The sequence below is a fragment of the Amblyomma mixtum genome, chromosome 1, assembly GCF_055824585.1.
Source record: "Amblyomma mixtum isolate Tamu chromosome 1, ASM5582458v1, whole genome shotgun sequence".
In the NCBI taxonomy this organism is placed as follows: Eukaryota; Metazoa; Arthropoda; class Arachnida; order Ixodida; family Ixodidae; genus Amblyomma; species Amblyomma mixtum.
Window position 1 is genome coordinate 55,131,944 of NC_143012.1, and position 18,922 is coordinate 55,150,865.

Sequence of the window (18,922 nt, forward strand, 5' to 3'; positions counted from 1 at the left end):
CGGTATAGAATTTTCGCAATGGAAGCGCTAAGTTTGACAGAACGACCCGCAGCAGAGAGACAACGAAAAAAAACTAGCGCTCGTTCTGTTCGCCATCTCTCTGCTCCAGGCTGTTCTGTCGAAGTTAGCACTTCCATTGCAAAAATTTAATGAAATGCGGGCTCAGTCTTAGTCACGCAACTCTCGTACAGAAGGGGGCCCCAGGTCGCATTGATACTCCAGTAGCGACATTAAAGGAAATAGACATCTGAGCAGGTACGCTTGCGCGATGTGGTCACTTACCGTCCACCTGACCACAATTGCAGTTGTGCTGCTGTTGTCGATCTTCACATTTTGAGGAGGCAAGGCCGGGGCTGAAAACAAAAGCCTCATTAATAAATGATGACAGTTCAGCAATTCGCACTTCAGCTTACCCCCGCAGGCAGTTTGGAAGTGAGTAGTGCTGGCACCGTGTTCCCTGTGGCCTCCATCCTTGTCAATAATCAAGACGCGAACCTCGTACTTTGTACCGCTTCGTAGGGGCTTGAGGACAACGCTCAGGGGTGACTTGGAAGTTGTAGCAGCAACCGTTTGGCTAGTCCACGTTTCATTTCCAACCTGCTTTGCCAAGACATTTTTTCAAGTAATAGAAAGCAAGTTTTACCGGGAATATGCGAAATACAATTTTTCCTGGGATCAACTTCATCCATGAAGGTACGCACACACAGTTTGGTTCCTACACCTTCAGTTAATAAACGCCCTATGCAAACATTTCCTGTGCATACTGAACCTGCTGAAGTAAAAAAACTGGTAAGCGAGACGGCAGATCAATGGCCTCCGATATACAGTTCTCTTATTGTCGTGCTTGTTCACTGTAGTCGCCCGGCAAAGGCAGCTAACTAGTGTGGGATCCCAACTCATTCCTTTCGCACTGATCTTAAAACCGCTACAGACGAGTACACCTTGGTCACTACTGTTGCAAATAGTCGAGACCCTTCCATGACAGCCCTTGCACCTTCTCGGACAGCAAGTGCAGCAAAGACCGCAAGTGCAGCAAGGACAGCAAGATGAGATCTGTGCACTCTGAGAGCCTGCATTGACCATTTTGTACGCTACAATCAACGAGACTTTTTTCCCCAAGGCTCTCCCTTCTGCGTGGGCTTCCGTCATACAGCTTATTTCTCAGGAGACACAGCTTTTGAACGGCGGTGAGGCGGATTTTTTTTTTATTTTCTATCAGCAGCCACTAGCGAATCAGCGCAGGGGCGAGTGTCGTCTCTTGTTGACGTTACGGTTCCTCCTACCATGTGGTCCACGGTGCGACCCTCATCAAGAGCACGTCACCGTCTCTGTGCTCTGCGCATAGCTGGCACACATTATACATCTCTCTGAGTAGCCCACGGTAGATAAATGCCAAAGTTCTGGCATCTCCACTGGCTGTCCTATCGTACCGCCGTGCAGTGTATGGAAAGTGGAACCCTGCGCAACCAGATGTCCCTCATAGGCGCAAGTATGCCGAAGCCGCCAGACATGCCACTGTAGAAGAAACGCCCCAAACAGCATAGGCAATTGGCCCAGTATTGTAAATGGCTGGCTTCACTTTGGGCCTTTGCAGGACCTGTTTTTGCCAATACATTTCCATTACAGGGCCAATTAGGTGTAGTGCTGGGGACAGCGGTGGCGCCGGTACCACCTCGCAGTACGAGCCGCTGAGGCAGAGCCAAGTGGCGACGGCGAACGGAAAATCAGTCGTTGAATGCCACGAAGAGCTGTGCTGCTTAAACGCGGCGTCGGTAAACCATAATCTCAGAGACATTTCCTTTGAGCCGTGTCCCCAGAGGGACGAAAAGGTTCACTCGCTCTTTCTTGTAAACCTGAGGTTTCGATAAGCGGGGTGTACCATGAACCAAAGTTGAGTTCTCCAGCCGATTCAACTTGATAGCGGTGATCGACACTGCCACTGCATAGCACACAGAGCGCTATTTGTGTTCTACATAACGTTGTCTCTGCTTTAATTTTATTGTTGAATGAGTGTACACCTTTCGAGTAGAAAATTTAATGCCTTACCTTAAAGCAGCTAAGTGTTTATAGTGCCATAAAAATGTTTCACGAAAATAAAAATGCCGAGATCAATTTATGGTTTTCCTAGGTGCCGCTTATCCATTTCATTTCAAGGGCATGAACACTAGATATTCATTACAGGGTAAGTATTCCGTGGGGTTATATATCAACTCTGGTAGATGAATTCTTACTATGCGAGCAATCACAAGGGAGAACATACAAATCCCTTCTTAAACGGATGTAAATCGAGTTGGTGAATCTGCAACTTCGCCCTTTGAATAGTGTGCAAAAAAACGCACAGCACTCAAGAACTTACCTTGTACTCCACGCGGTATTCTTTGGGGCTCCCACTGCCTATATCGACAGCAGAGTTCCAGTGGTTGAACACTATCAAGACATCTCTATCGGTTACGTTCTTCACCAAAGGCCCATTCTTGAACAAGGGGTAACCTGAAAATTCATTCGCAAAATGTTTTGCATCTGTCGCAACATGGGATTCGGTAGATAATATTACGGACATAGTTGTAAGTTATATTCTGCAATGTATAATTTATTTCTTGCTAATTTATACCTGGCGGGAGTACTTATGACACCTGTGTGTTGCACAAGCTTTACGTCCAGTTGCATAACTACGTGTAGACTGCCAAGATTTTAGCTATAACATAGTCTAGCTGTTAACGCCGTCTTGAGTAATCCAACTCAAATCTGACTGCTTTCAACACAGAGTTCTGCAATGAATATACTGACTGCGAGCTTAGAATGTAAAACAAACTACACTTACAGCTTCTCTTCAAATGTGTGGTCTGCAGGAGCTATAAATATTTCATGTGCTTATATAAATATGCACACAGCGGGATCATGATTTTCTCTATGATTATTGTAAAACTTCAACAATTTTAAAGACAACAGAGGAACACGCCTTAAAAAAATTTATTCTTATTGGTACGCAATCTCTTCTACTCGCAGAGCAATATCTGCTTCATAAAGTTCATGCGCACTGATGTCCGCTTTTTAAGTATTTGTCGTGATAAGTTGTGAAATGAAAACACTGAATTTCGATATTTTAATGCCGAGATACGTCTTCAATGTTTTCTAGCAATGAGACCGACGGTTTCTTATATTCAATTACCCACGCTGTAGTTTCACTGTCAGAACTTGGATGCTCTAAGCTCCAAAGAACCGTCGCCGCAAACAAAGAATACTACTTTTCCATACATTCAATTACAACCCGCTTGATACCTTCTTGATGTTGCTAAGGCCTAGCTAGTGTTCAACGTGATCTTCTGCAGAAACATTTTTGTTAAATATGTCAGTTGAATGCCGAAGCAGGTGTTCGGTCAAGAGTTCCAAATCTTCGTACAAAAGGTGGGGAGGGGTTGCCTTTAAGCGCGAATCAAACTGAGAAAATAGAAGGTCTACTTCTGGGCACGTATTTCTTGCGGCGCGTGGGTAGGACGTAGCCTCAGAAAGTGGGAACAGTCCGTCTTTTTCCTATTCCGGGCATTTCAGGATGAGCGGGAACACTTTGTTGGGGCCATGTTGGATTCTGATACGCACACAAACATTGACACGCACATTAAGGAATGCATTCAATTCAAGAAGGAAAGATTTAGGCGGCAAGCTGCAAATTGCTGGATTTTCAACTTCAGCGTTCCTTGTCGAACTCTGTAATGCTGCTGACTTATTCACAGTGTTGCTAACTCACGTTTGGTTTCAAAATCTCTGAAGAATTGTTCACCTTACCAGGTTTTTTTTTTTCACGTGATCGTTTCTTGACCAACAGTAAACTTGTACGCAAATGCGAGTTCTAGAGGAATTATTGACCGTTCGGAAACTGAAAGGCGATAAGAAATGCTCCAAAATGTCAACCTCCAGAAAGTGGACTTCTTGTGCATGCTACATGAACAGGGCTGTCCATGTCCGAAGCAAACGTGACTATCTGGGAACCTTGGAAAACGAATGGCGAGTGTAAACAGTAAGCCTTACTTGTGTCGCAGAACGGAGAGTTTTTCCACCCCTGGCGACATTCTCCCTTATCCTTGGCACAGGTGCCCGTGTGAATGTTGCAGAACTCCTCAGTCTTGCAGAAGCACACACGGCTCTGCTTGCAGTCCGCCCCGTAGTGGTGGGCAGGGCACGCTGCGACAGGAATGATTAAGGGATGGAACGTTAAGTGAAGGTGAACGATGTGCATTTAGACGTAAAAGGAACAGCAATGAGCGCATGGAGCCGTATTTTCTTAGCCTTCGCATAGATAAGATATCACTAGAAAGGGCAGCGCAAGCTTAATAGAATGAAGCAAATATCTGGAACTTTAGAAAGGCCAGCAGACTCTGATAATAAGACAACCGCAAGGTGACCATATTGGAAGTGCAATCTTCAAGCAAATGTAGTCCTAGTTTCAACTTCAAGCAAATATTCTACCAGTGATGATTTTGGTTTGGTTTTGCTTTTATTGGGTATAACGTCCAATAGCGATTCAAGGTACGAGGGAGTCCAGAAAGGGCTCCAGGTAATTTTGAACACCTGAAATTCTTTTAACATGCTCTGACATTGCAGAGTACAGGTGCCTCTAGAAGTTCGCCACCGTTGAACAGGACCGGCGCAGCCGGGATTGAACACGCGTCTTTCGGGCCAGCAGCAGAGCACAAACATAACCACTGAGACATCGCGGTGGCAGCACAGAAAACTGAGTGGCTAGTTAATGCCCAATACGAACAATAAAAGTAGCTTTATAACAGTAGATACATGCAAAACGAGAGCTAGCTTGACCCTCCTCCCCCCCCTCCCCCCCGCACCACTTAAAGTGCCCGAATTTACTCTAGGCAAAATAAGATGGAACAAGAAAACATGAGACGTCATGAGAAATTGCTACTTTCCATATATTTATTAGAAAGACTCACGCACTGTAAGTCACACTTTAAATATTCAATGCTTGAAGCATTGCTGTGCACTTAGCTTATGTTCAGTGACACACATACAGGACGTTTCACATAAAACTTTACACAGTTTTTAAATATAGGCTCGTTCAGTTAGAATAGTCCTTTTTCGGCATAGTGTTTTCAGCTGCGTACTACATCAGAATACAGCTAAGAAGTACTAAGTAGCACGGCCGGTTAACTAAAATTGAATGGTTAACTTTTTAATTATTACTGTTAGGCTCCTTAACTATTTAGAGGTTGTACCCCATCATAATTAACATCCATATCTCTTTTCAAAATTTCAAAAATGCGCTTACCCTCGGCGCTGTGTCCTAACAAATTCTGGCTATTTCGAGGAGTTGCCTGATCTGGAGAAGTTGCTTTGCCTGTAAGCTTTTCGGAAGCCCACGTATTTTGGCGTGTTGTAGCCAGAATTTGTATACCCAGAGCACCGAGGGTAACCTTGTTTTCCAAATTTTAAAAAAACTGATATGGACGTATGATATCGACATGGCACTTGCAGCAATACAGGATGTAGTACGTTCGCTGCTATAGCCATGGGAGGCGTCGGTGAACATGCTGAGGGCTAGGAAGACCCTCCCTAAAGAGGAAGACCGGACAGCCGTGTCCGTAACTGTGCTCCTGGAGCACCGTACGTGAAAATCAGTGGTCGTGGGCTGTATCTCATCGGCGTTATGTGTTTTTTGTTTCTGCTTTCTAATCAATTGTCTTTTAGAATAAAGTAATCCAACTGTTATTTTCCATTCATCAACTCCACGGGTTACAAAAACAAATACATCCCTCTATGCTTTCCTTGGATTCGATGAATGTTGTTTTCATTTATGACTGTTTAGACAGACGGTTTCGACGACTGTTGCTTGTTTGTATTTTATGCCGGAAGGAACGCTGCCGGCACAAGCACTACAGTGAGCGTAGTGGCAGTTTTAATTTTGTGGTCTACCCGTCTCAAAATATCTTAAGAAACGACTAAAAAGGAAATTTAGAGTACAGTGCGTAGTGACAATCTCAGAGAAAAAGAAATACAACACCTTAAGTTTATTATGAGAAAACCAACTAGTGTAGAGCGCTGTGTGATGTTAGGAAACCTGTCATTTCCACAGGTTACCTGACACACCTGCCAGTACAGCAAAGTTCGAATAGAGCAAGTCGCCGCACTCGATACTCTCCACACTTTCGCTGATAACTGCAACACGAAAATCTACTGAAACCACCAATTATCTACTCATTTTCCAAATTATAGGGCAGAATAAGAGCAAGATAATAATTTTATAATCGTCTGTAGCGGGTGGCTGCACTTTTTTTAATATCATTTTAGTCGTGCTCTTTAGTTATGTGCGGTGACTGCGCTTTCGCTGAAAAACTTAGGGCTAGTGACAGTGCCGTACCGCAAAATGCAACTCGACTTCTCCTCAGAAATACTGAATGCGAAAGTTAGCTTCCAAGAAAATTCTAGAACACTCAAGTCTCCTGCATTAGAGAATTGCGAAAGCATGGGCTATTGAACGCCTGCAATTTTTTGCAAGTCATCGTTGTCTAACAACAGTACACACCCCCAGCACACTTTGCCATCATACACACCACAACACGTTCACTCCGCGCCCCTCAAACATGCTTTAACCAACCATCCTACCTGACGTATGCATTTCGGGCCCGCCCAGCACTCAGAGCACCTGGTTACGAACGACAATGCCCTGAAATTTCTTTTTCAAAAAGTCATTTTCGCGCGGACACGCTCTGCCGACACGCTCTGTAGAGAGATTCTGTACATCCACTCATGAGGCAAGAAATGCTTTCGCTGTAAAGGTACTTTATATAAATCCGCCGAATGCGTTCAATGACTTACTTTCGTTACAAAATGGTCCGTGAAAGCCGGTTCCACAGGAGCACCCGTAAGGATCCGGCAGGCACATCAGTATTCCCCGGCACGACTTCACGTTTCGGTCATGATTGGTCTCTGAGCATCTGCGCTGGCAGTGCCAGCCGAAGTAGTCGTCCCCGCATGCTAGTATGCAAAATAAAACAAGGTAATGTCTCTATATCGACTGCCAGCAAAACTATATGCGAAATAATTTACAGAGAGCGAGATCAAAAGAAACATCAGCTGTGGTGGACAATCCTCACTCAGTAGAGAGTTGTACAAGGAATAAGCGAAATAAGCAGGTGCACGCAGGAGGCTGCGGCAAAGATCTTTCAGAGTGTAAGAGAGCCTGTTTACACCGTCATGCGGCATGCACATTTTAGACCGTAGCGTCGCTGTTCACGAGCGACGTCGACTGCAACGCCACGTCGCTGCAGGTGTTTGTATGTGTCCGTGTTTGTAGTAACCAGCAAACCACAGAAAAAGACTGATTTTCACTGGAGCCTGGGAAAGGAACTTTTATGACAAGCATTTCTTATAGTGGCACTTAGATTTGAACCCCAACACCTCGTAAGCAGTAGCACAAAAAATGAACTTATTACTAATCGAAATTTTTACGATAGCTATTAAGCACCCTCTCCAAGGTTCCGCGCCTTTATTTTTATTTATTTAGTACATACTGCAGACCCTTTTCAGGGTCCAAACAGGACAGGCATATATTCTTAAAACTCAAAAGATACAGAACACAATGAAAAGAAACATACATAAAAATGAGGAGACAAATATTTCAAACTATTACGATGTCATAACATGGTTCCAATCGGATATTGTCCGCGGAAAAAACAAATATTTAAAACAGTCAGTTTTCGCAAAATACGGTGTCAATCAGTGAATGTGATGATGTCGGGTATAACGTGTGGTTAAAGGGGATATGTACTGTGAAGGATCCAAAGCAAACTTATGGTTAAGTAAAGAATAAAGAAACTCAAGGCGATATTTTCCTCTTCGCGTTTCAAGTGTTTCAATATTGTTAGCCGCCATGAGGTCAGTGGGGGAGTCGGTGATTTTAAATTTGGAATAGATAAACCTAACACCTTTTCTTTGAACCCTTTCTAATTTATATATGTTAAGTTTAGTGAATGGGTCCCAAACAACCGAAGCATACTCAAGCTTTGGACTGATGTAAATGTTATACGTTAGCGGTTTTACGTGAGAAGGTGAATTTCTTAGTTTATGCCTCAGAAAACACAGCTTTTTAAATGCAGAGGAGCATATGTTATCTATATGTGAGTTCCAGGAAAGACTGCTTGTGATTGTTACACCTAGATATTTGTAGCTATTAACCTGCTTTAGTGTTGATGATCCGAGTGTATACACGTGGTTAATTGGGTTCCTTTTATGTGTTATTTGCATCGAAACTGTTTTTTCAGTGTTAAGAGCCATGGAAAACTCGCTGCATCAATCAAGAACATTTCGAAGATACTGGTCAAGTTCGTTTTGATCGTTAGTACACGTAATTTGACGGAAAACGACACAATCATCAGCAAACAAGCGAATATGAGTTCCTAGAGTAACCACATTAACAATATCATTGATGTAAATCTGAAAAAGCAAAGGCCCCAAGACGCTACCTTGGGGCACCCCAGAGGTGACTGGGAGACAACTGGAGCTGCACCCATCGACTGAAACAAATTGCACTCTATTCGTGAGGTAATCTTGAATCCACGATATTAAAATGTCTGGAAGATTAATGTTTTTTTAGTTTTTGAATGAGTTTTCCGTGGTGAACTTTATGAAATGCTTTGCTGAAATCCATAATTATGGTGTCTATTTGACCATCCATATCCAGTGTTTTAGCAAAAGTGTGTACTATTGTAACTAATTGTGTTGTGTTAGAATAGCCCTTTCTAAACCCATGCTGAAAGTCGCTTAATATGGAGTGTTCTTCAAGAAATTTGTTAATATGTTTAGCAATAATATGTTCGAGCATTTTACAGCATGCGGAAGTTAAAGAAATAGGACGGTAATTTTATAGTAATGTGCAGTCACCTTTTTTAAAGATGGGAACAACTCGAGCAGTCTTCCATTCAACCGGAAGTTTTGATGACAGCAGATATTTTTTAAACAACACAAAAAGAAACTTCGCAATTATTTCGGCATAGCGTCGCAAAAATACATTTGTTAAATTATCAGGACCAGAAGAACTTTTAGGTTTCAGTTCTAAAAGCAAAGCAAATACACCAGGGAGGCTAACAAAGTCAACCTCTGATACAGGAAAATATGATGCGCTTTGTACAGTTCGTACACCTGCTTCAGAGAATACGCTGTGAAAAAAAGAATTAAAATGGCGTGCAATGTCAATCGGATCAGTCAAAGTATCTCCCTCCGCTGTTATTTTTGAGATATGTTTCTTGCTGTCACTCAGGAAGTTCCAAAATATACTTGGGTCATTTTTAACAAAACTGGGTAACGTTGTGTTAAAGTACCAGTCTTTTGACTCACGAACCGCACGTTCAAGATTATTTTTATGCGTTTCAATCTTACTTAACTGGTGGTTTTTTCCTTAGATCTTTTTAGTTTTCGCTTCAGTTGAATAATTCAGCGTCATCCAAGGTGTGCGTTTGTGAACGTTTTTGCATTTATTCGTTTATTATTTGCGTTTATTATTATATTGCGTTTATGCGTTTATTATTTAGTGCACTCAAGCTATAAATGGGACTCACGCTCGTTTTGCAACCACTGGGCATGGCAGCATCGACAGAATGCGGAGCACTAATCCGTTTGTCTTCCTTGTGCAGGTGAGCAAAAAGTATGGAAAATGTTTTCGTTCTAACACGGGCCAATCTAGTATAAAAAGCTTGAGAATAGTTAACATTAACGCACGCAGCGTTGAAAACAAGAAAGACTCGCTTGAACTTAAACTGCTGGAGTTCGACCCACACATATCAGTCCTGACGGAAACTTGGTTACATGACGACTTAGCAGATGACCTGGTATTTCCTCCTCATTATAAAGTCGTTCGCAAGGACAGGACCTCAAGGGGTGGTGGCGTAGCCATTCTCTTAAAAGACTCTGTAGAATGCGACCTTGTATATGATGTCCCTGACCTTGAATGCCTTTGCATAAAAATTTCTTGCTGGGGTCATTCTTTCATCCTGTATGGTTGCTACAGGCCACCAGATGCCACACCCGACTATCTTATTAAGCTACAACATCACCTGTCTCATTTCCAAAATAAGAAAATACTGTTAATAGGTGACTTCAATCTGCCAGATGTGTGCTGGGACCGCTTACAAGGCGGTGCTAAGTCTGGGAGCAGTGCAGACGTTCTGTTTGATGTCATGATGCAGTTGTAGTGGTGGTGGTGGTGGTGGTGGTGGTGGTGGTGGTGGTGGTGGTGGTGGTGGTGGTGGTGGTAGTAGTAGTAGTAGTAGTAGTAGTAGTATCAGTAGCAGTATGTGCAGTAGTAGCAGTAGCAGTAGTATCAGTAGCAGTAGGTGCAGTAGCAGTAGTAGTAGAGGTAGTAGTAGTAGTAGTTGTAGTAGTGGCTGCAGTAGTAGTGGTAGTAGTAGTGGTAGTAGTAGTAGCAGTAGTTTTAGTAGTAGTAGTGGTGGTAGCAGTAGTAGTAGAAGTAGTAGTAGCAGTAGTAGTAGTAACAGCAGTAGTAGTAGAAGCAGTAGTAGTTAGTAGCAGCAGCAGCATCAGTAGCAGTAGGAGTAGCAGTAGCAGTAGCAGTAGTAGAAGTAGCAGCAGTCGGCATAACCGGTGCATGTTTTTCTATGGTAACCATTCAGGGGGTCGTTACTGAGCAAGGAGGAGGAATATACGCTTGCAGAAGACTGAGCGAACGAGACATAGATGTCGTAGAGGCAAAAATGCACACAAACACCTTCTGTGCCTTGTTCTCTCAGTTCTTCGCATCTTTCATGAACCAACTACCCCGACAGGTTCTACTGAAGCACCTTTTTATATACGCCTGAAATGTGTTAATGCCACTTATTACAGTTCTGATATCAATGGTAATAAACACACAGGACGACAAAAATGCATAGAGTGATTACACTCCGCGGTTTTTTTGTTGCGTAAGCCTTGTACTCACGGGCCTCGCAGAGCCCTCCCCTGAACCCTGGCGGACAGATGCACTGGCCTGTGATGTCGTGACATACACCGCCGTTTTGGCAGAAAGGGCAGTAGTAGTTGCACGATGAGCCATATCTTCCGTGAGGACAGGCTGCAAGTGAGAGAGTTTTGTTAATTGGGAAGTCCTTCTGTGCCTACCTTCTGCTGCTACCTGCACGTTCTTCACACAGTTACGAGTATTAACACCCTGGTTGAAAAACAAATAGTGGCGCATGCAGCTACAACACCGCAGACTGAACGAAACTGGTGCCCGGCATCTTCACCGGAAATAGCCAGCATTGCTACCTGTTCGGTTTTAGAACCCGTCAGTGGATCATCAGCATAATGGGTCATGCAGTGCATGACTAACCTACACATCTCTGCTCCCCCAACCTATAACATTTTATAGTACGTCAAGACGTGAGCTTTCATAGCTGGCACGAACTCCGAACAACTTTCTATGCTTGTACCGCGATGCGTGTACCGCTGCGGCGAGAGTCTAAAAGAGAAAATCCGGCGGAAATTGTGTGTGGGATTCGTTGTTTGAATCAATGAGGTGTGATAATATATTCCGGCCTATAAGCTCTGGCGGCCTTCGTTTACTCCACCTGTATATCCTACAGATTGTTTCAGGATACTATAGTCGTATACAACTTGAGAAGGCAGCGGCTTTTCCCCGTCAAAGAACCCCCCTCCCAGCCTATGGCGTCGGCCGATTCTTGTGACCCTGCTAGGGTGACAATGCAGGGAGCGTTGCCACAATGGAGAGAAAGGTCCATCCCCGACTATGGACAGAGAGGACTCTCCCCTTTCATCTTTCGCTCCCTGCATTCTCACGCTAGCGGCACAATGAGAATCGGCCGACGCCATTGGTTGGAGGGGGGGTTCTTTGACGGGGAAAAGCCGCTGCCTTCTTAAGTTGTATCCGACTATACACATGCGGTTTTGAGTGCATTCTTGCAAGTCAATTTAGTGGTTTACAGAGCTTAATTGAGTCTTCTCATGTTCGTAAACGAGCATGCTCGTCGGGATTAAAGCATGAGGTGTATTTTGCTGTTTTTTTTAAATTTGTTCGTTTTTCCCCTGAGTTTCTTTTTTTCAGTTTCGAGGAAGCGCTTATTCAAGGATTTGTTCTGCGTGGTGATCTTCCCTCCGCCTATATACCTTTCTGCGTATGTTGGTTTATCGGGACATGACGGACTCAAGAAAGTACGTAAAATGCCCCTCTCGCCAGGTACAAATAAAAGCTTTTCTACAAGCTACACACTGACACATTACCGGTCAAAATTTGGCCAGAGAAAACAGGTACTTTTGTGTCTATGGCATATTGTACCTTTGTGGTGCTCCTCAAACGATTGGTCATTGTTTCGTCAATTGTTTAGACACAGTACTTATTTGGGATATCATGCAATGGACACAGAAAATGAAAAACTAGTTTGACGCGGCAGTCTCTACGATATCTGACTCCACTTCAATTAGTTGGTAAGCCCTTAGATATGCTATTTTTAATTGCTTTACGTAGCCTCCGGAAAACACGCATGATGGACACACTGAATCGGTTGTTTCTGCAAAATCCCAGAACATCATTTTAGTAAAATGATCATAATTCTGAAAGAAATGTAGCCCAGACCGAGTTCGAACCGGACTGGCACTCACTCTTCATTTCCTTTTTTCTAGTTCTTCGTTGTTTAGATGTATTGTTTTATGATTGATATCCTATGTGCTCCGCATTAAACCTTTTCTCCTGCTTGGTTGCCTAAGCTTGTTGGTTTGCCCCTGTTTTCATTATGCTTGTGCATAGCTAATGGGCATAAAACGTCACATCTGTGTAATAAATGCCATGTTGAAAAAAAAGCTCGATAACCTAGTGCTCTAGCGCAGTGGCCTGCAATGCTGACCTGCGCGCCAGCTGCGGCTGCGAGTACAAGCCGTGGATATTAATTTTATTTCGTTTTTTCGCTGTTGCTAGGCAGCGGCACAAGATAAGAAGCTGACAAGATTCTTCGTCGTTGTTGCTGAGCGCATGAGAGCTCCCACACTAAAACTCTGTTTCATTGAATCAGTTAAGAAGGACGCATAAATTTATAATTCGGCTCATGCTTCTAAGCATGGAAAACACTGGGGTACAAGGATCCTTCAGCCACTGCGATGACTTTTTGGTTATTATGCTGGGCTGCTGACCTGTAGTATCCGGGCTCAATCCCGGTCGCGGCAGTTACATTTGGACTGAGTTGAAATGCTTGAAGGCCCTGTACCATGTGATATCAGTGCACGTTAAAAAGCCCCAGGTGGTAAAAATTATCCTAAGCCCTCTTCTATGGCGTTCCTTAAAATCTGACTTTCTTCGAGACAGTAAACCCCAAAAAACATATTAAAAATGATTCTCATTTCTCCTTCTGTTCAATACCCGACTTCCGCTAACACTTTTTGCAAGGTTTCTATATCTGCGTTAGTGTGTCCCGCCAAGGAGCTTCTATTTATCGTCATGTTCTGTCATAACTCGATGCCGCTCAGGGCGTTCATAATTATAGCGTACATCTCATCAATTATAGCGTACATCTCGGCCCTCCATTGGACGTCCCGAAGGCGTCCAAGGTAGTTTCAGTGCCCATTGGGATGGTTTACACTTCTTGCACAAAATGCGAATTGAGCAATACCAAGCGTACACTTTGTCACTATCACTGTCACTTTCATTGTAAACGTAAACGTTGCCAGCAGCGTTTGCAAAAGTGATGACGCCATCGAACTATGTGTTACACTCAGTGATGGCGATGGATGGCTAGAACAGGGCGGCGTTCACACGGTGGTCGGGCGGATCCGAGTGAGCGCAAGCCCCATCCTTAGAAGAGCTACGATGATGGCGCGTGGCCCTTTTTTTGGTCATGTACTCCCTACTCCGTAGCTTTGGCTGCAGTTCCTCTTGTCTATGCCTCGCCTTATCTCCTTTGTTTCCCTTCCCTCTCGTCAGATCCCTTCCCTCTCAAGGGCGTTCGGCTGCTCAGCCTTAGATGTGGATGGAATCCCGGTTGCGGAGGCCGCATTTGTATTGAGGCGAATAGGAGACGTCCATGTGCTATGCAATGTCACTACATGTTAAGGAGCCCTAGTGGTTGAAATTTATCTGGAGCCTTCCACTACGCCTTCTCTCTTCCTGCTTTCATTACATCCTTCCTGTCTTTCTTCACGGCGCCATTGAGCTGTCCACCGAGAAGTGATACGTCACTACGCCTTTCCTTTTTTTAAACCAAATATCCGGTCTTCACTCGTAGTGCTGGCTGTGGAAATTTCAACAGTGATGCCATGCATTTCTTAGGCGTGCGCGAGATGTGGTACCTGGCTGTAAAATCGAGTGAGCTTGCGACCTCCAAAGAAAGCAGCATCATACCAGTATGACATCATATTTTTCTTACTATTCGGTAGCACTTACTCCTACGCAAAGCGTACACAATGTTTCCGCGAAATAGTGAGCTTCTTCGATTATCCGCCTCTGGCAGCCCGCGGGTTGCTTGCGGGCTGCCCGAGCGCGCTCGATTTTCTCGGGTTGCTCCGCCCACTTCCGGTGGCTGCCCGGAACGCGTTCGTTTTTCTCTGGCTGGGCGGTTTCGGGCTGCCAGCCGGCGGCCAGACTCGCCAGGACGATTTTGTGCTGGCAGCGCTCGGGCAGCTAGCAGACGACAGAGAGGTGTTTGGTAGCGGGAAGCTCGCGCGGCCATTTTTATAAGGACTAGAAGGACCGCGGTTCTTCATGCGATGTTTTGCGCAATGCAGGCGCTTGTTTCGACTAGGCCACGGTGCATATCGACTGTGTCGCCTGCAATGACACCTTTTGCGGTAGTTCTCGCTGTTTATTGATATGTTTTGCGTGCGTATGCACGATCATATTTCGATCGTCTCACCACCTCGAAAGCACAATTGCTCGCTTCATATTACGATCGCATACTTCTGATTCACAAAATATTTCGGCTGTTAATTTCGTGCGCCCGGCGGATATTGCGATGGTGTTCGAGGCCTTTCACGAGAGCAGCCGGATTCCAGTTCCGAGTACGCGTTCAGACGCGCGCATAGATGCATGTGCTGACCGTGTTCTACGAAGAGTTGGTTGAGCGCGATACGGGAGCGTATGGTCTTCATTGCGTTTGGCGCAGTGCAAAAGTGGATATGCTTTGAAAAACGCTTGACTGAAACATGTCCTTTATTAAAAGCCCTAACGAGCACATTGCTCGAGACATCTCTGCGGGCATATGGCCACACAGAATTGTCGCGCCGACCAAGTGCTGATTCTGTTGTCACCAACTGTTGAACAGCTTCATGCTCGGGCCTTCTGCCACATATGCTCAAAATATCTGAGAAGTACCGCAGGCATGCACCTCCTCGCGTTTGGCCCATTTAAAAAAAAATAGATAAAAATGAGCTCTAGCGCTGATCGTCATCACGCGGAACGTGAGGAGCCGACACGCAGGGATTGTAGCGCCTTTCATTTCAGTGCCAGTTCTCTGCTATAAAGCTGTATTATTACAGAAACGATACGCAGCTAAATTTATACAGTGCACCCGCTTGTTCTAGGTGGACGTTCAACAAGCTGATATGCGCAAATTTTGCTGAGATTAGGCGTTCCTTGCCCGCAGCAAAAGCCGGCGGCCGACAGACTACAGTTGAACGAACGTATCCCGATTCTTTTCTGCTTACAGCTTACGGGAAGCAGGTTACGAGCGTAAAAATCGCAACTACCACAGCAGAGTACACCAGCTGGGTCGATCGTCGGCGGTCATACCAGTCATATAACTTACTGCGTAGTAAGCAAACACGCAATAATCCGAGAGTACGGCTTGTCGTTTGATAAACAACGCACGGGCAGTTTTTCCGTTCTATGTGGTGTCGACTGAAACACGTTAGATTGCGATTGCTCATCGCATGCTTTTGAGGATTTCTTGAAGCTTACACAGTGCACCGAAGGCACACGCTCGCGTTGTCGTTGCCGATGTATACGAGTGCGAGCTTGATCAGCTGCATGTTCTGCAGTCTGCGGCACGCAGCCCTCAATAACTGCAAGTCGTTGTTTTCGATACCAAGCAGCCTATTTCTACCGTACGCGTGAATGAGACGCAGAACGCGAAGCTAGAGAGAGCATCTGCCCTCCGTGATCCGCGACTTGCTTGCCGCCGAGATTGCCGACAGTCTGGTTCCGGTGGCCGCCAGCCCACGTGACCATGATGCGTTTTCCTGTCAGAGACGAACTTGCGGGCCGCCAGCGGGCTGCCCGAGCCCGGTTAATCGAAGAAGCCCAGTGTGAGCACTGACCAATAGACTACGCCCTCCAGCAACATTGGAATGGCGCAAGGCTATTGGATGTGACCTTTGCAAACCGAGCATAGTTTCTTTAACTACGATTGATTTTCAGCTAAGCAAACAGAAAATATTTTTTTGGATGAAATTACCTCAAAATTTGCAGGATGAAATCAGGATAGAATAGTTAAAGATGGGCAGTTAACTTATTGTCTTTTAGGAAACCTTATTGGTGCCATTTTTTTTAGAGCTTACAAGAGGCTGCAAGAGGTTTTTAAAACAAATATTCACATGAGCTCGCACCGATGCTTCACGATGTGAGCACCCTCATGCGCGCTCCTAGTAAGGAAACAGCGTTACACAAAATAAAAAATAAATGAGTCACAAGTCACAGTGTCGCTTAGCGACAAGCACTGCAAATTCGCTCCGTCAGATTCCTGACGCTGCACCGGGAGTCAAACAGCTGCACCGCCAGTATCCCCATAGCACAAATGATTTATTGCTGCCCAGTGTGTTCTCGCCTGTGCTACAGCGCTGTTGTTCCTGGAAATGGAGGCGCCCGGCTCTTATCGAAGAACCATATATATGACTGCTGGTTGGTTGCTTCAGAGCGTCATAGCGCCACCGACTTTCTTAACTCCTCAAAAGTTTGAGGGCACCAGCACCGCGACTCGAGATCACTAAGGCATTTGACAATTTTTAAAATCTCGCACACTTTTCTTTTTGCTAAAAAGGATCCCAAAGAAAACTACTTTGAAGAAAACAACCAACAATTTCTGAGCACATTCTGCAATTTTTATGGTAAACGTTTTGCATTGTAATCACCTATCAAAATTTTGGCAATATATACTTGCTTGCAAACGAAGAACTTATATGAAATATACTGACCTAGTCAAGGAAATCGCCTACAATTCTGCACTAGTCGTATATTCCTACCGCTTACTGTCATTTTTTTTTCTTTTTCGCAGAACTTCAAAATAAAAACCGGAATAGCCTGTATATGTGACGGGGAAAAGAAGTCTTCGCGAGGCACTTCTCTACCTCGACGGCGTTAATATTTTTATGGTAAGTAAAATTCAATTGCAGCCAAAGAATCAAGCAAATTGGCATTGAGCAAAAAGAATTAAACACTGACATGCCATTGGACTGGATTTGTTCTGAACAGTTCTTTTTTTTTGCGGGCACTAAGAATGTACGTTACAACCTTCTGTACGCAGCCAAAGGTCTTGGCACTACTCTCTATACCGCAGACGCGGGTGTGTTCGTTGATAGGACGTAGTGACGTAGAGCCACGCAACAGCAGCGAAGGATCGCCTTACTGAGATTCGTTCCTCAGTAAATCTCACATTTGTCGGGAATAGGATGGGTGGGGTGTCGGGCAGAGGTTTGTGTTTGCTGTGCTCCTCTCGTCCACAAAGCAAAAGCAGTAATGCGAGCTCACACATATACACCACTCATTTTGATGCCGGAAAAAGCACGAATTCTCTTGGGAGAAGTTCAGCATTCGCTAGCGAATCTTCAACTTTCACTTGAATCCAAAGACTGCTACTTGGTACTGCAGAATACAAAATGCAGATAACACCGTGTGAATAACATATAGTGTTTCATTCTTTGATGACTTATAAAGAGCTCATTACTAAAATAAACAAGGTTACCTCTCCTCCGAAGCTCCAAGGCCATCAGATGTAAAAAAATTTAACTTCGCTATTAGAAGCTATCCTCTTACAAAGAACTGAGAAAAAAAAAGCCGGCGGTTTCCTTGTGTCCAGACTTCAAGGCAAGTAGTTTCCGGAAACTGAAGAAAAAAAAGTTTAAACCAGCGCGAAGTGCTTTCTTTATTGATAATGATATAAATTTCTGCTTACAACCCAAGAACACAAACCTCCACAGTGAAATATTTTTCTTCCTTCGGAGTTGAAACAGTTGGCTCCACCTGCCACTACGCCTGAACAATCTGACGGCTAAGTCTCACTTACTGCGTACGATCAGCCGGATGATAGCCCTGTTGCTCCCTGGTGTCCTAGTGTTCGGGCCACTTGCCACGTATACTCCGTTGTGTTGGATGTCCACCGCGGTCGTCTGCCAGCTGAAGCCGGGTCCATTTGTTGAGAGCTTCTCAGTAGCGTGTCCCGTTGCGTTCACCCTGGCCCATGACGTCAATCGAAACGGATCGGTGACACCAGTTACCTCCTGCACTTGCAGGGCTACCTTGTCGGAACGGCTGGCTGTGATCGTGTAGTTTACCGGCAGGAAAGTTGGCCCTCCTGCAATCCGAGAAAAGGGCAGTGTGAACACCCCGGGGGAGAAATTTGTATTACATTTTACTACTCCGTACTGGGCAGGGAAAAAAAGGCTAGATTACTCCCTAAGGACATCTTGTGCTTGTGACCAACCGGACCGCCTGCTAGTTGGTCGGTGATGATGCAAAGAAGGCACGTTGTATGAAACGACAAGGATAATAAGCGAAGGGAAAGGCGACAGTTAAAGAGAAAACGGAATGCTCTAGCTGAGCCTTAGTTTGAGAGAACTGGGAGATGCAAAAAAGAGTGGATATAGTTTAGAAAAAATTGGTGATAAATGCAGAGTTTACTGGCGTGAATGAAAGTGAATAACGCATAGTTGAAGGTTGGTGAGAGATTTGTCAGCCACAGCCAGGGTATGCAAGGAGTGAAGGCCTGGT

At 44.7% G+C, this 18,922-nt stretch overlaps 1 protein-coding gene across 1 annotated transcript in view; it reads right to left on the reverse strand.

The window, feature by feature from the left end:
• LOC149366334 (receptor-type tyrosine-protein phosphatase T-like) overlaps positions 1 to 18,922 on the reverse strand; it is a 102,671-nt gene that overhangs the window by 77,154 nt on the left and 6,595 nt on the right. The window contains exons 5-11 of the mRNA XM_089570319.1: positions 18,219 to 18,506; positions 10,940 to 11,071; positions 6,826 to 6,984; positions 4,027 to 4,179; positions 2,357 to 2,490; positions 414 to 597; positions 283 to 353 (exon numbers count right to left, since the gene is read on the reverse strand). Of these exons, the coding sequence (XP_089426445.1) occupies positions 283 to 353; positions 414 to 597; positions 2,357 to 2,490; positions 4,027 to 4,179; positions 6,826 to 6,984; positions 10,940 to 11,071; positions 18,219 to 18,506 (1,121 nt within the window). The remainder of the gene's footprint in view (positions 1 to 282; positions 354 to 413; positions 598 to 2,356; positions 2,491 to 4,026; positions 4,180 to 6,825; positions 6,985 to 10,939; positions 11,072 to 18,218; positions 18,507 to 18,922) is intronic.